At 44.2% G+C, this 16,421-nt stretch overlaps 1 protein-coding gene across 5 annotated transcripts in view; it reads right to left on the bottom strand.

The window, feature by feature from the left end:
* Positions 1-16,421, bottom strand: part of SMARCAL1 (SWI/SNF related, matrix associated, actin dependent regulator of chromatin, subfamily a like 1) — a 62,616-nt gene continuing 46,195 nt past the window's right edge. For all 5 annotated transcript variants that reach the window (XM_047773449.1, XM_047773448.1, XM_047773453.1 and 2 more), the window contains exons 14-18: positions 14,857-14,959; positions 6,813-6,995; positions 5,608-5,708; positions 4,628-4,724; positions 1-272 (exon numbers count right to left, since the gene is read on the bottom strand). In XM_047773449.1, the coding sequence (XP_047629405.1) occupies positions 54-272; positions 4,628-4,724; positions 5,608-5,708; positions 6,813-6,995; positions 14,857-14,959 (703 nt within the window). In that variant the 3' untranslated portion in view covers positions 1-53. The remainder of the gene's footprint in view (positions 273-4,627; positions 4,725-5,607; positions 5,709-6,812; positions 6,996-14,856; positions 14,960-16,421) is intronic.

Below are 16,421 nucleotides of genomic sequence, written 5' to 3'. Positions count from 1 at the left end.
TGTCTTCTTTTATTTTAATGAATGCCATGATTTTTAATGTTTTTTTGCCCCTCTTACAAAGGAGAGGTAAAGCTGTCCCAGTTATCAAAAAATTCAAATCTCCTCTTCTTCTGTGGACTGCCCATCAATGTGCTTTCATCCAGTGGGTCTCCTGTGTCCTGGGAACTACTTCCTGGGTCAAAGGACTCTGCTGCCTCCAGGAGCTCCATATCGCTTCCGTCTTCCTCAAAGGACTTTTGGAAAAAGTCATAGATCTCCTGCTGCTTTGGGTCCTTCATCAGAGAAAGAGAAAAAAGGTATCAGCACCCAGGCGCCAACACTGACCCTCCCTTCAGCTCTGTGGTTGGTGAGAAAATGCAAAGGCCAGGGATCAGCTCGTTTCTGGCTTCTTTTCTCTGCTGCTTGTTGGGAAAAGAAAAGAGGAGAGGAAAGGAAAAAGAAAAGAAAAAAGAAAAAAAAGGAATGGTTGTGAGAGCAGTGGAGAACCTGCTTTCACATAATTTATTTTGGGAATGCTTTCTCCTTTCTAACTTTACAAATCAGTACTTAGATACTGAAATAGTTCCCAAGCTCTTACTCCCTTCCAAAGCCTTTCTCCACTGAGAGGTTAAACTGCAATTCAATTCCAAAATCGGTGTGTTCCGTCATGGATTACACCTAATTTTCGGAGTGGCTACAAAACATACACTCAACACATTGATAAGTAGTTACATGTACCCGTTTCTGACTACCCTAAAGTTACAAGTGATCAGGATGCCCACCAACTGCACCTACGCACCGACTGACTACAGTGGCAGAGTGCTAAAATCACGCCCAGCGGTTACAGCCACAGCACACGATGGGCTTGCTCGACCCTTTGCTGATTTGTCCTCTAAATTTCCAGTTGTGACCATCATTCAACCCAGAGGCACATAGTCAGTATCTCCACTGATATCCCACAGTTCCATAAGTCTTGCTTAAAAAACCAATCACCTCCCCTCCCACTCCTGTATCTCCAGATCAGCTGCTGCAGTTCCCTGGTTTTGATGGTCTCCCACCATGCACCCCCACCCCCGCACCCTGCACCCCGGACCTGACTGCAATCACCAGGGCAGCCTGACTCCAGATCTCACACGTCAGACCTCTTGAGGCTGGCTCCTCCCTCTGTCGCAGGCAGATTCATTACTTGGGTCACGTCCCTTTGTCCCACATGGATCTGCAGGGGCTTCACTGCACTTCCTGCCTCAGGCCTCTTCTCATGTCAGTTGCTCACAGGTCTTTTCTTGGCTGATTTTTTCCCTCCAGACTACCCTCTAACAAGATTTTCCTGTCATGTCACTGGGCACCACCCTCTACCTCGTCAAATCTAACGCTGCTTCCCTGGCTTTTCATGACCTTTATCGTCAGGCCTCAACCTAACTGGCCACGATTTCTTTGCTTCACCCTCCACGCTGGTGAAGTGAAGTTCCTGAAAATGGATCCTGCAAGGACTCTAGATTAGTCTATAACCCGCACCCTACATTTCCTCGCCTCTCAGGATCCCAGCCTCTCAGATGCGAAGTGACATTACAGATCAAGGTCAGCGCCACACCATCCACGTGTCCTCTTCTACGATCTCTTCTTCCGCCTCTGTCTGAGCAACTGCAGGGTCAAGGATAGGCCGTCCGCAGGGCAGCCCACTCCAGGGAGAAACAACTGTGCATGTGCACTCGATTATGATGCTGTAACGCTATGTGCTAACTTGGAGCATGCATAATTAAAGGGAAGCAAGCTCCAAGATCAGACGAATATCTCACTTCCCCTCTCAGCAGGCAGGCAGACATAACCTCTTTTGCTTTTGGCTCTTGTATAGGAGACAACATTTTCTTTTCCTAATAGTTGATAAAGTTTTCAGCCCTATTTTAATTTTTTAAAAAATGACATAACTATTAATCAAAATAAGTATTGAGAAACTCCATTTACATTATCTTGCATTTGCATTTTAGGCGGAATTCTTAACTAATTCAGAGCAACTGAGGGTCAGGCCAGTATGAATAAATGAGTTATAAATATGTCCATTCTCACTGGTTGAGAATGCTTTAAAAATAAGGCTCTTTCTTTTCAAAGGGTACATAATAACCAAAGCTCTGTCAAAATAGTCACCATTCAACTGATTAAGAAGTTTTTTACAAAGTTTAAAGACAAGGTTTGTTTTAAAACTGGCTTATTAACCATAAGGATGATTTATACTCTACATTAAAAAAGATGATCTTCCCCTGTCGCGAGACATGTTTCTACAATATTTTCTTAGCCTCTTTGCTGAAAACTCCATCTTGTCCTGCTTTACTTTACCCCATCTTCCTGCTTGGAAAACAGTCACAGTGCTGGTGAATGACTTAAGCTTAAGAACAAAGACCTAAAGGCATAAGTTATTCATAGGGTCAGCTGAATGAGGACTTAATGGCATTGGTCTAGGCACTCCAGACCTGTGCAGATAGGCACGCTGGTTTGCACAGCATGATATGTCCTCTAAAGAATAAAAGAGGAGCCTCATGGCCCCAAGGGGTTTATGAGGGGTCATTGGCAGGATGTGCATTAGCAAGATGTGCATTAGCAAGGAGAACCAAGGTGCAAACCTAGACACTCCGGGTTGCTGCACATAGGCATGCCATCTGCAGAAGCACAGTGGTGATTCTCTAGATGCTATGCATAGACAGCTGATGCCAAGCTTCCTCAAATGCTAATGATTGTTAAATGCCTAAAGTCAGAATAAAAGCTTAATCAGCAACCGGCTACGTGACTTTTAAAATAACTTAAAAATAACTCCTGCTGCACCTACAACCCCCCCCTCACTGGACGTAATCCTCAAGAGCACAATAAAAGCAGTGTGGTTTCTTGAGGCGGTGCTCTTGGTCCCTGAGACCTTGAGTCCCCGGTTCCCACCTTTACTTAGGATAAATGTCTCTGTGTCTTGTTTTATGTTAACTTTTTTCCTTAAGTTTCACAGCACCCATTCTTCAGCTCCAACCTGCTGAGCTGGTCTTGGCATTCTCCCAAGTCTTACTTATCCCAATAATTGCACTTTGAAGAAAGAATTTAGTTACTAAGTAAATGTAAATGAAAGATGACATCCTCAGACTAAGTCTTAGCATCTTCTATGAGACTGTTGATTTAACTCAGCTTCTTATGCTCGGGGATTCCACAGGAAGGAGAAGGCACCTTGGTTTCCTGAGGAACAAGGCTGCCTTTCTGCCCAAGGCTCAGACCTCTGTCCCAGCACTCTCATTGGAAACAATTCACTCAGGAGTTGGCCTCCGGCAGGCAAGACCTCCTGAGTTCTCACCTTCCTTGTCAACCACCTGAGCAGGCGACAGGAGACCAGCCCTTGGGAGTCTTTGCGCCTCACGCTCCTCCCCCTCTTTTCATTGAGATGGAGGAAGAAGGGCTGTGGCAGCAATGGGGCCAGAGAGCTAGGCTGGGGCAGGCCTGCTGACCTCAGGCTGCCCTGTCCAGAGGCAAGTAGGCCTCCTCTCAGCATCTCTGACATGGCCCATCTGGTCATGGAAGGATGTTCATTGGCCTCTCCTTGACAATAAGAAGGGCTGCCACATGGGAAATGTGGGGCCAAGCCCAGAAGCCTTCCCCCTTGGGCTGGCTTCATGTAACCTGTGACTGTGGGCTGGTCTTAACTGCTCTGCAAGTCTCCATTCACCCCTTTATAAAATGCAGAGACACCGAGAATAAAATGCAGTGACAGAGGGGAAAATATGCTCTATAAAAGCAATCCCCCTTGTGAAACACTCCCATTCTGTGCTGGGGACATATTCTGGTGGCAGGCCTGCTGCATAGTGTTGCTGTGTACTTTTTGCAACAGTTAAAACAGTTGCCATGGGGAGGTTTCTGTCAGTTTCTAATGGCCTGATGGAAGAGGCAGTATTTGGAGGCCCTGGTTTTGTGAGGATCTAGGAGGGCAGGTCAGAAGCAGCAGGAGTTAATGCCAGCACTTCTCCATAAAGGGATGCATACAAGGACTGACCCAAGAATGACTGGTTCAGCTCCCGCTGGGTCAGAAGCTTCATGCCTCCCTCTGCCCCCATGGCAGGGAGCCATGTGCTGGGGTTGTAACTGAGCAGGACCCTATGGGGCCTTCCTGCGCTGCTATAGCTCCTCTCTGAAGCACCTCGATGACAGTATCTGATGCACATTTCCTGAGTGGTTTTACAGATGCTAAAACCATCGCCAAAAGGAAGAAATTAACTACTTGATGATCACGAGAATGTAGCCCCCAGACCTACTGGCACCTAAGGACTGATAATGTGAACCCCTGTGACACCACCTTGTGACCTCACCATCAACCAATCAGAGAACTGTGAGAAAGCTGATTTATTTACCCTGCAACCCCACTTCCTCACCTGGCTTTTAAAATGCTTTACAATTTTGGGTTGGGGAAAACTCCATCTTGTCCTGCTTTACTTTACCCCATCTTCCTGCTTGGAAAACAGCAGAAGCCACAAGTCTCCTTGCATGGCCTGCAATAAGCCTTTCTCTGCAGAAGCCACAAGTCTCCTTGCATGGCCTGCAATAAGCCTTTCTCTGCTCCAAACTCCACATTTCAGGTTTTGGGGCCTCACTGTGCATTAGGCACACAAACTTGTACTAACAGTATTACCTTGTAGAAGTAATCTCTGGCTTCTGTCATTTCTGAAAAATTGGTCTCAGAAAGCCCAGCTGCACCCAGAACTTTAATCTTCTCTTGAATCAGGGGCCTGTTGGGGAGAAATGAACTTCAGTGCGGACAGTGTGACCATGACGTGTTTATGGTTTCACATCTCTGCAACTCCCCAGGCACAAACGCCCATCTGAAATATTTACCTCCTGTCTCTTCTAAATCAAGCAATTCAGGGCTCCTATCATCAGGCTTAAAATTCTTTCTACTGGAAGATGTGAAGGAAATCAATGCTATTACAACAGAATTTTGAACCTGGCGCTGTTATGAGGTGCCAGTTAACAAATCCACTAACAAAGAGAGGGAGTAGGGGCAACCCCCACACACTACAAAGGTAAGATGCCTTAGAAGGCTGAAAACAGAGCTAAGGAGTGGAAACGAGTGTGATAAGAAACTTAACATCAGGAAGTGGGAAATGGGACTGGGGAGGGAACATTTGGGGATTTTTTTCTCAAAAGACATGGAACCCCAGAGATGAAAATGTCACCCCAGTTCTGCTAAGAAAGCACAACATGGCCCACTTTCCAGGTGGCATGGCAGCAGCTCTGGAAGACATGGCCTCACTGGACCAGCAAATGTTATAAACGGGCAAATGGGGCCGAATCCCTGTCTCAGCAAATGCCTTCACCTCTGTGAACAGAGTGCTTTAGAAACGAAATTCACCTACACTTCACCCTTTTAAGAGCTGTTCCCTTGTCTCAGGCCAGTGGGAAGGAGCACGCGCCCTCATTCCTGTAAGATTTCCTCAAGCCCCCTGCAGCCACCAGTAAGCTGGCAGGAGGCCAAACAGGGCCATGATGAAAGGGCCAGGGCACTGCTAATGGGTCTTCTGTGTGGGTTCCTCAGCAAAGGCAGAGGCTCTTAGGGAGCAAAGGAAATTCTGATCCATGTCCACCCCCATACCCGCCAGCCAGCGGCCTCACCAAAGGTAGTCGTCAGCTGTGCCTCTAGCCACGAGGTAGTGGATGCCGACGGAGTTGGACTGTCCGATGCGGTGCACCCGGTCCTCAGCCTGCATCAGCACCTGCCAGGCGAGGGGATCAGGCTGCATGTGGTCAAGGCCACCAGAGTAGGCAGCCCCTTGCCCCCAGAGCCTACCACACCCCCTCCCCCCAACTACTTGTCATGTAGCAGGGGTCTGCGAGCCTCTAACCACAAACAACCTGTCATCTGACAAAGGGAGAAGCAAACACAACACTGGTCACCAGGGGACTCAATCTGAAGCTGGTAGCTGTGGATGTAGGCTGTCCGTCCCCTGCTGGGCGCCGCGGTGGGAGAGCGAGCTTCAGCTCTGCCACTAGCCATGACGAAGGGCAAACAAACGAGACCTGGCACGCTTCTATTCTTCTTCCGCGGAATAAAGTTATCTTCTATCGGATAAAAATACTGCGCCCGGGGAGAGGCCATATATGATCAGGGTGTATGATCAGGCCTTTTTATATGGGGGTAAACCGGAGCACGAATAATGAAAACCAAGAGCATGGTTTCTATTATAAAATGCCTTCAACCTCTAAGTATGCCTGTTGTTACCGCAGCAGCCGACGTGTGATCAACGTGCGCCACGCCGCATCAGATCATCGGAAGGGAAAGAACTTTCTTCTGGAATTCAGGAGAAAACTTTATGAACCCAAACAAATGCTTTCCATCTGCTGTCACTGCCCTGAGCTGACCACATAAGGCCAGTGGGCACCACAGCTGTGTTCAGGGAACACCCACGCAGTCCTATTGTGCCTCCATTGGTAAGCGGCTCACGGGGTTGGGTGATAAAAGGGGTCAGCCTGGGAAGTCAGAGGCCTGGGCTGCCACGGGCTCCCTGTAAGTAACAGCTATTCTCCTGAGCTCTCTGCGCCCGGATTTCTTCATGGAGAGATGGGTCCTGAGATTCTTTCTAAAACTTTAATTTTCCCATCGATCATAAGGAGTCGATAATCCTACTTAGTAGCCTGCTATGAAGACCTGCTACCCAGCCAACAGAGGTCAAGACAGATGTGTAGAGAGTCTAGACATGTTTGTGAGGCCTAAGAAACGGAGGGAAGATGATACTGGCAGCAGGGACGGTGCACAGAAACCCTGCCTCCCCCGCGGACACTAGCCCCCTCTTCCCTGCAGCCAGAAGCATGCCCCTTACCCCTGGGTTCCAGAACAGCTCTGCGAACACCACCAGATCAGCCGAGGAGAGGGTGAGGCCCATGTTGGCCGCGGTGATGGACAGCACGGCCACGGCGTGCCCCTTGGACAGCTGGAACCGCTGGCACCGGTCCTCACGGTCAGCTGAGGAGGTGGATCCGTCGATGCGGATGTGCTGCACGCGCTGCAGGGACAAGGAAGGAGGCGGGGTGGGAGCACAGTGCCAGGGTCTTGATGCCACAGCTCCAAGGACAGAGCCCGGCTGCTAGGGCTCAAAGCTGGCCAGAGCTGCAAGCCCAACACTCGGTACCACTTTCTGAGCTTCTTTGCTGGTCTTTCCTTTCCAGCTAAAACTGCTATTTAGATAATTTTAGATTGGCCTGTGGTTTAAGCGATAATGCAGAGGGATCCCTTGCATGTTTTGCCCAGTTTCCCCTGATGGTGATATTGGTAAAAGTATAGCATATCACAACTGTATACTGACTTTGATACAATCCACTGATCTTGGCCAGATTTCTCTGGTTTTATTTAAACTCATGTGTGTGCACATGTGCATCCTAAAGTTTTATTTCACATGAGGGTTTTCACATACCCACCGTCACAGTGGAGATGGTGAACACTTCTAACCACAGAGGGATGCTCCCTAGCCCTTTTTTTAGCCACGACCACCTCCCTCCTGTTTTTCCCTCACCCTCTCAGTCCGTACTAATCTGTCCTGCATTTCTAAAATGCTCCACTTCAGGAATGTTATATAAATGGGGCTAAACACTGTGTAACCTTTGGGGCTGGGCTCTTTCTGCTCAGCATCATTGCCTGGAGGGTCATCCAAGCCGCTGCTCTGTGGGTGGTTCACCGAACAGGTAGTTCATTCCTTCTCAATGCTGAGCAGAGATCTGTGGCATGGATGTACCATGGTTTAGCCATTCACTTTCGGAAAGACATCGGGGTTGGTTCCAGCTTTGCACTACTACAAGGAAAGCTGTCAAGAACATTTGTGCACAAGTTTTTATGTGAACATGTTTTTCATCCCTCTGAGATAAACGCCCAAGAGTGCTAGGTCTTATCTGATAGTTGCCTTTTTTTTTTGTTTTTTTTTTTGTTTGTTTGTTTGTTTTTTGGTCTTTTTAGGGCTGCACCCATGGCATATGGAAGTTCCTAGGGTAGGGGTCAAATCAGAGCCACATCTGCCAGCCTCTGCCACAGCCAAAGCAACTCAGGATCTGAACCACATCTGTGACCTACACCACAGCTCACGGCGACACAGGATTCTTAACCCACTGAGTGAGGCTAGGGATTGAGCCTGCATCCTCATGGATACTAGTCTGATTCATAATGTGCTGAGCCACAACAGGAACTCCATAAATAATCCTACATTTTGCTTTTTTCCAATAAGCAGTATATTGTAAAGAAACTAAATTAGTATAATTTAACCATTTATCTATTTATTCACATTTGGAGGGGTTTCTAATTTTCACTAAAAAAGGATGGGTTGACAAATGTCCACCAACAGGTGAGTGGATAAAAAATTGTGGTATATGCATACAATGGAATATTACTCATCAGTAAAAGAAATGAACTGTTGTAGACACATGCACTAACATGTATGAATCTCAAAATATGTTGAGAGAAATCAGATTTTTAAAAAGTATACAATGTATGATTCCACATTTATATTAAGCTCTAAAAATGCAAATTATTCTATAGTGATAGCAGATCAGTAGTGGCCTGGAGATGACAGGACAGGGATTACAAAGGCAAGGAGGACACTTCTGGGGCTGATGGGTCCATTCACTACTGTGCGGCTGTTAGCATAACTCACACCATCTTGCGCCCGTCCAGTTCCTCCTGTCCTTCCACTGACCCTACCTAGGGTGTAGTGTAGTTAGTCTCTTGCCTGTCATCAAAGGCTTTGTAATTAATAGATACTGTTTAATAATCATTAGGTCCAGGTGGCCGATATGCTCCACTAGTCGCCAATGACAGTGACATACGATGACGTATTTCTGACACTCAGGAGACTAGTTACCCATCAAAAATCTTGACTTAGGAATGCACTCCTATCCCCACATGATACCCCAAGTCAACTATACAATATTCCTAGTGGCTCCTCAGCACTGAAGAGTGCAGGCCATTGCTTCTGGATCACTGTCCACCCAGTCCTGTCTGGAAGTTACCCAATAATAAACTGATCCATTGATCATATGGAGCTGCCCGTCTTGTTTTTTGGTCTCAAGATACCTTCTCAGTTCGGTGGCCACTTTTCATTCTGTCTCTCAATAACTATCCTGATTTTTACCCACTTGTACACTTCAAATATGTGCAGTTTACTGCATGGTAATTATACCTCAATAAAGTTACTAAATTAAATGTTTGAAGATGGGTTAAAATAAACCTATTCTTGGTTCTTTGCCCATATTTGGTTATCTTCTTAGATGAGACTATTAAAACTCAAAGTGTTATGAGGAAAAAACTTAATTGAAGGCTCCTCATATTATCACAAAGTTACTTTCTTTTTTCTTTTTTTTTCTTTTTTTTTTTTTTTTTAGGGCTGTGCCCACAGCATATGGAGCTTCCCAGGCTAGGGGTCCAATTGGAGCTGTTGATACCGGCCTATGCCAGAGCCACAGCAAAGCCAGATCTGAGCCATATCTGCGACCTACACCACAGCTCACGGCAATGCCGGATCCTTAACCCACTAAGCAAGGCCAGGGATCGAATCTGCAACCTCATGGTTCCTAGTTGGATTCATTTCCACTGTGCCACGACAGGAACTCTACAAAGTTACTTTCTAACATGTAGTGTATAAGCATGTCCAGCTCACTGCACTGTATCAAGAGTGAGCACTGGACATTTTTAAAACCTCCGCTGACTTGACAGGTTTGTAAAAAAATTATCGTTTTAACAAAATTCATATTTCAGATTTTTTTTTTTTTTGGCTGAGGTGTACAGCAGCTTGATGTGGGAGTTCCCAGACCAGGGATCAAACCTGGGCCAGAGAGGTGAAAGCACCAACTCCTAACCAATAAGCTATCAGGGAACTTCTCATATTTGATTCTTAAAGGGTCCAGTGATGTCCACAAAGGAGCAGTGATCTGTGCCATTATTTTTCATGGATAGATGGACTGTTATTTAATGGGACACCTAGGGTGGGGGGATGTGCCTGGGCTGTGGGATGGAAATCCTGTGAAATCAGATTGTTATGATCATTATACAACTACAGATGTGATAAATTCATTTGAGTAATAAAAAAAATGGAAAAAAAATAAAAGAAATTAAAAAAAAATGGGACACCTACTGTTGAGCATTTGGGTTTCTAATTAATCAATATTATAAATAAAACACGACTAATACTCTTGCACACAAATCTACCTGACTGGTCTGGTTATTTCCTTAGGATAAATTCCTAGAAGATGACGATGGAAAAATTTGTGTGCATGCTAAGTTATTGCCAAATTGCCCTGCCAAAAAAAATATGTGTACAAGAGCCATGATTTAACCACTGTGTATAGTGTGGTTTTTAGTAATTTGAATCACTTTCTTCCTTTGTAATTTCTTTCATCATTTTTTTTTCTTTTTTTTTTTTTTAATGGCTGGACCTGCAGCATATGGAAGCTCCTGGGCCAGGGATGAATCGGAGCTGCAGCTGCAGCAATGCTGGATCCTTAACCCACTGCACCACATGTAAACTACCTTATCATTATTTTTATGCTTAGAAAGTCATTCCCTCCCAGTCCAGTGATCAGCTAGCTCTATGTTCATCTCTATTTTTTTTATATAGTGATTTTTATTTTTTTCCATTATAGCTGGTTTACAGTGTTCTGTCAATTTCCCACTATACAGCATGATGACCCAGTTACACATATATGTATACATTCTTTTTTTTCACATCATGCTCCATCATAAGTGACTAGACATAGTTCCCAGTACTACACAGCAGGATCTCATTGCTTATCCATTCCAAAGGCAATAGTCCCCATCTATTAACCCCAAGCTCCCCATCTATCCCACACCCCGCCCCTCCCCCTTGGCAACCACAAGTCTATTCTCCAAGTCCATGATTTTCTTTTCTGTGAAAAGGTTCATTTGTGCCGTATATTAGATTCCAGATATAAGTGATATCCACATTTTCTTCTAATACATTGTTTCAGAAAGCTTTGACTCACCTGGAATTTAATATACTAAACAATGAATTAAAGTTTCATTTAAGTTTCCCTTCCAATTACTTAGCCAATTACCCAAACTTTACCTGTGAATACATTAAATCTGATTTGTGATAACTCTTTGGTCATATATTTGCTTTTTATTAAAAGGCTTTCTATTCATTGCCCACATCTGGCCTTCAGTTCTTGAAACGACATGACTGAGTTTTAGAATAGATTTTAATACCTGAAGGAAAAAGTCTATCAACATTGCACTTCTTTTTTCAAAGTTGTCTTGGATACTGTTCTTGCTTATTTTTTTGAAAGTCTATTATAATAATAGTATAAAGTTCCTTTAAAAAAATCCAATTGGTGGGGGTTTCTGATTGGCACATGCACATTGTGGCAGGAATATGGAATGGTGGGGCAATGGGGACCTGGTGTATAACACAGAGAACTCTACTGAATATTCCCATAATCTATATGGGAAAAGAATCTCAAAAAGAATGGATGTATGTATATGTGTAACTGACTCATTTTGCTGTGTAGCAGAAATTTTCACAGCACTGTAAGTCAACTCTACTTCAATAAAATTTTAAAATTAAAAAGAAAGTCAATTGGGCTTTTTCTTAGAACTGAATTAACCTACAAGTTAATTTGGGATGGACAGGCATTTTTACTTCTTAGCTTTTCACAGAGGAACATGGCACAGATCTCTGCAACTCTTAAGTTTCTACACTCTTCTTGGTTAGATCATTATTGGTACTTTCTATTTGTTTCTATGAATTTAGCTTATTCCCATTACATTAACTAATTAGTTATAGCTGGTACATAAAAAAAGAAATTTATTTTATTTGGAACCTAAGCACTCTACACTAAACTTATGCATTCTAATAGTTTTCAAATTAATTTGGTTTCTCAAAACTAGTAATAGCTCTGATTTTTTTCTTTCTAAGGACTATAGCTTTTAATTCATTGGCTGGCTCCCTGTATTATATATAAAATTCAAGCCCAGGTGGATTAATGGGCCACCTCTACAATTTTCAGGAAGAGCAAGCAAGCAAACAAACAAAAAACAGAAGAAAATCTTCATGACCTCAAGCAGGAAAGGAGTCCTTAAACCAGTCATAAAAGTTAAAGACCACATAGGAAATAACAAATATACTTGAAATACGTTATCATTAAAAATCAAAATAAAAATTTGAAACTGTTCAATAGAAACAATATGAAAAGATAACTGATAAAGGATTAATATCTAGAATTTAGGAATACTGTTTTCAAATCGATGAGAAAAAGACAAATCATCAACAAAAAAACAGGCAAAGGACACAAACAGAATATCCACAGAAAAAAGCCTGAAATGACCAAATAACACATTAAAAGATATGCCTTTTAGTCAGGGAAAGGCAAATTAAAACGAGAATGAAGGAGTTTCCGTTGTGGCTCAGTGGCAATGAATCTGACTAGCCTCCACGAGGACGAAGGTTCAGTCCCCGGCCTTGCTTAGTCGGTTAAGCTCAATGGGTTAAAGATCTGCTTTGCTGTGAGCTGTGGGGTAGGTTACAGACGTGGCTTGGATCTGGCATTGCTGTGGTTGTGCTGTAGGCTGGTGGCTACAGCTCCAATTTGATCCCTCGCCTGGGAACCTCCATATGCCACGGGTTCAGCCCTAAGAAGCCACACACAAAAAAAAAAAAAAAAGGAGTGAAATGAGACTTCATTTCACTGTATTGGCAAAAGTAAAAAGTCTGATTAATACTAAGCAGTGATGAGCACACAGAACAGGAGGAACTACCTTAGAGAGCAAGGTGCAAACTGACAATATCCAGCAGAGCTGAAGATAAGCCTATCCAAGGATCATGCAAGATCATGCCTGGACATGCCTATGTACACACAGAAGACATACTTAGGTAGGTACATAACATATACAGAAATATTTGCATAACAGTGAATAAAATTCAACACCCATCAGCAGGAGAATGGGTAAATTGTGGAACAGTCATCCAGTAGTGAGTGAACTGAACCTGTAATGCTACAAAGAGAAATCTCAAAAGTAATGTTGAACTGGAGTTCCTGTCGTGGTGCAGTGGTTAACGAATCCGACTAGGAACCATGAGGTTGTGGGTTCCATCCCTGCCCTTGCTCATCCCGCCGTGTTGAGGATCCATCCCGCCGGTTGAGGATCCGGCGCTGCCGTGAGCTGTGGTGTAGGTTGCAGACACGGCTTGGATTCCGAGTTGCTGTGGCTCTGGCGTAGGCCGGCAGCTACAGCTCTGATTGGACCCCTAGCCTGGGAACCTCCATATGTGGGGAGTGGCCCAAGAAATGGCAAAAAGACAAAAAAAAAAGTAATGTTGAACATAAAAGTAAACTTCAAGGTACTTATACTACACTGCTGTTTATATAAGTCTAAAAAATATACAAAGGAGAATATGTATCGTTTAAGGATACATACTTTTAGAGTGGAGTATTACAATATGGAGGGGGAGGAGTCAGGAAAGTGGTTGCTTCCAAAGAGGAAGGAAGAGGAATGAATGAGAGGGCTATTTTATTACTTAAAAATAAATTTTGAGTCACTCTGCTCTATAGCAGAAACTGGCACAAATTGTAAATCAACTATAATTTTTAAAAGGTTAAAAACTTTGAATACAGCAAGACTTCATTTATTAAATCTGGATGAGGGACACAGTGTTTGTTGTATATTTCTCCGTACCCCACTTTTTTTCTTTTTAGTGCCACACCTGCAGCATATGGTAGTTCCCAGGCCAGAGGCTGAATTGGAGCTGCAGCTGTAGACCTATGCCACAGCAACAGCAACACTGGATCCAAGCCACATCTACGACCTATGCCACAGCTTGAGGCAATGCTGGATCCTTAACTCACTGAGTGAGGCAGGGATCGAACTCACATCCTCACAGACACTATGTCAGGTTCTTAACTCACTGAGCCACAACAGGAAACTCCCCTTCTGTGTATTTGAAATAAAACATAAATGTAAGAGATGAAGGAGGATGAAAGGCAATTTATGGTTCCAAATTTAACCAAAAATGAAAAGAGAGATGCAAGCATGATGGGTTGAGTTTTAATGAACATCCTTGGAAATCTTTCTAGATATTTTTCACTCAATTTAATGAGAGTCATAAAACTCTGTACTGAAGTTTGCACTGGGGAACATATAATTAATAAAGGCACTTTGACAGAAACAAGGAGGAGCAAAGAAAGGGGGAGAGAAGAGAGTTCCCGTGGTGGCTCAGTGGAAACAAATCTAGTATCCCTGACGACACAGGTTCGATCCCTGGTCAGGCTCAATGGGTTAAGGATCCGGAGTTGCTGTGAGCTGTGGTGTACGTCGCTGTAGACACGGCTTGGATTTGGCACTGCTGTGGCTGTGGTGCAGGCTGGCAGCTGCAGCTCTGATTCCGACTCCTAGCCTAGGAACCTCCATATGCTGTGGTGTGGCCCTAAAAGACAAAAAAAAAGGGGGGGAGGATATTCATATAAATACTTGTCTTCACACAAGTGAACAATTTTTGCTCCCTCCTGTTTTGTAATTATTTATACAGAATAATGGAAGACCCAGTGGGAGATGTTCCCAAAACAGGACTCCTGGGATATCTGTATAAAGCATGGAGGAAGATAAATGACACCACTGGGAATATATTTTGACCCCACTGTGGTTCTATAACTGAGAGAAATTTTTCAAATTCTGCTGCAATGTTTCTGGAAACTGCCGCCTCACTTCTTTGCTCAGATCTCACCTCAGTCTGCCCAGAACAAAACTCAGCAGCCAACACACAAACAATAAAAGTATCCTGTGCTCACTTGAAACTAACACAATACTGTAAATTAACTATACTTCAATTAAAAAAAATTAGCATCCTATGCCGAATTTCAAAGGGAGCTTACTTTCCTCTCGAGCGCTTCGGTAACTGCATCCAGGACCACCTTATGGTGGGCAAACACCAGAAACTTCTCTCTTCCACTTTCCAGTAGGTCCAGGATATACTCGCTGTAGTTGACAATGATAACATCATAAATGAAACATAGGAAACATTTATGCAATCCAACTGAGGTTAACTACTGAAAAGTGACTGCATCTGTGGGGGACACCTTCCGGGTACCTGCCCCCCCACAACCTGTTCTCTCCCTTCTCTGAGAGCTGCCCTCTCCCCCTTTCCCCTGTGGGGAAGGCACCTTCTACCACGTGCAGAGAGTTCTCTCTGCTTTTCAGTCATCTCCCACACAGAAATAAATGGAAGTATCCCTATGTTTTATGTATCTCTGATAAGTTATCAAAACATTCTTACTACTGGGGGTCCAACGAGACAATTAACAGTTTGCACTTTGGCTGCTACTATCATTATAATGTCTTTTCGATAAAAATGGAACTATCATCTCTAAATGTGAAAATGCCTGGACAAGGATTAAGGAATTCCTGACAGCAATTAAATTTCTGGAAGTGCACCACTGAGACATATGTAATAACATATTAGCTTTCAAGTTCCCTCACACATCAGACTGCAAACCACAGGGCCCGCAGTTAAGGCAGTGATAAGTGAATTATTTGCCGAGGCCAAGGAATATAGGGTGAAAAGCCTTATTTGCTGGGTCTTTTTTTTTTTCCTTTTTAGGCTACACCTGCAGCATATGGAAGTTTCCAGGCCTGGAGACAAATTGGAGCTGGAGCTGCTGGCCTCCACCATAGCCACAGCCACACCAGATCCAAGCCGCATCTACAACCTATGCTGCAGCTCACGGATCCTTAACTCACTGAGTGAGGACAGGGGTCAGACCCGTGTCCTCATGAATACTAGTAGGGTTCTTAACTCTCTGAGCCACAACAGGAACTCCTATTTGCCTGGTCTTTATTCTCCCTTTAATTTACTTCTCTCTTCCATTCGCTGTTTTTTCTTGACTTCCTGCTCCTTATCTTTACCTGAGGTGAGAAAGGAAGGCAGTTACCCCCTGGGGAGCTGTAGGAAGGAGTCTCCCAGTCGGCAGAGCTCTAGGCTTGCCCTGGCACTGGCACCCCAAAAGGGTTCCCAGTCCTAGTACAGGTTGCAGCTCTTGCACAGGCGGAGGGAAGGTGAGCTTCCTCAGACAGGACACAAGAGCGCTCGCTCTGCCCAAGACCATCCCCACGTCTGGATGTATCTTAGCTGAGAACAGGCCTTGCTCTCCTTGGAGAAGGACAAATCTCAAGGTCTCCTATTACAGTACAGGCAGGGGATGGAAAGGTAAGCGAACTGTCTTCTAAAGAATTATTTTCAAACAACACTATGGCCAACCAGGGTATGGATTTCAGTTCAATTTGTGAATTGTTGGTACTAGTGTAACCTAATTACTTTGAGCGACCTAAAATTTGCCAGGATATAAGCAACAAAGCCTATTGGTACAGCATCAGAAAGTCACCAGGCCATAAAATTAACATGGCCAGCCCATAAATAGCATAGCCCCCATTTTCCTAGGGC

Source organism: Phacochoerus africanus, chromosome 3 (genome assembly GCF_016906955.1).
Source record: "Phacochoerus africanus isolate WHEZ1 chromosome 3, ROS_Pafr_v1, whole genome shotgun sequence".
NCBI lineage: Eukaryota > Metazoa > Chordata > Mammalia > Artiodactyla > Suidae > Phacochoerus > Phacochoerus africanus.
This window is presented reverse-complemented; position numbering and strand designations above follow the sequence as displayed.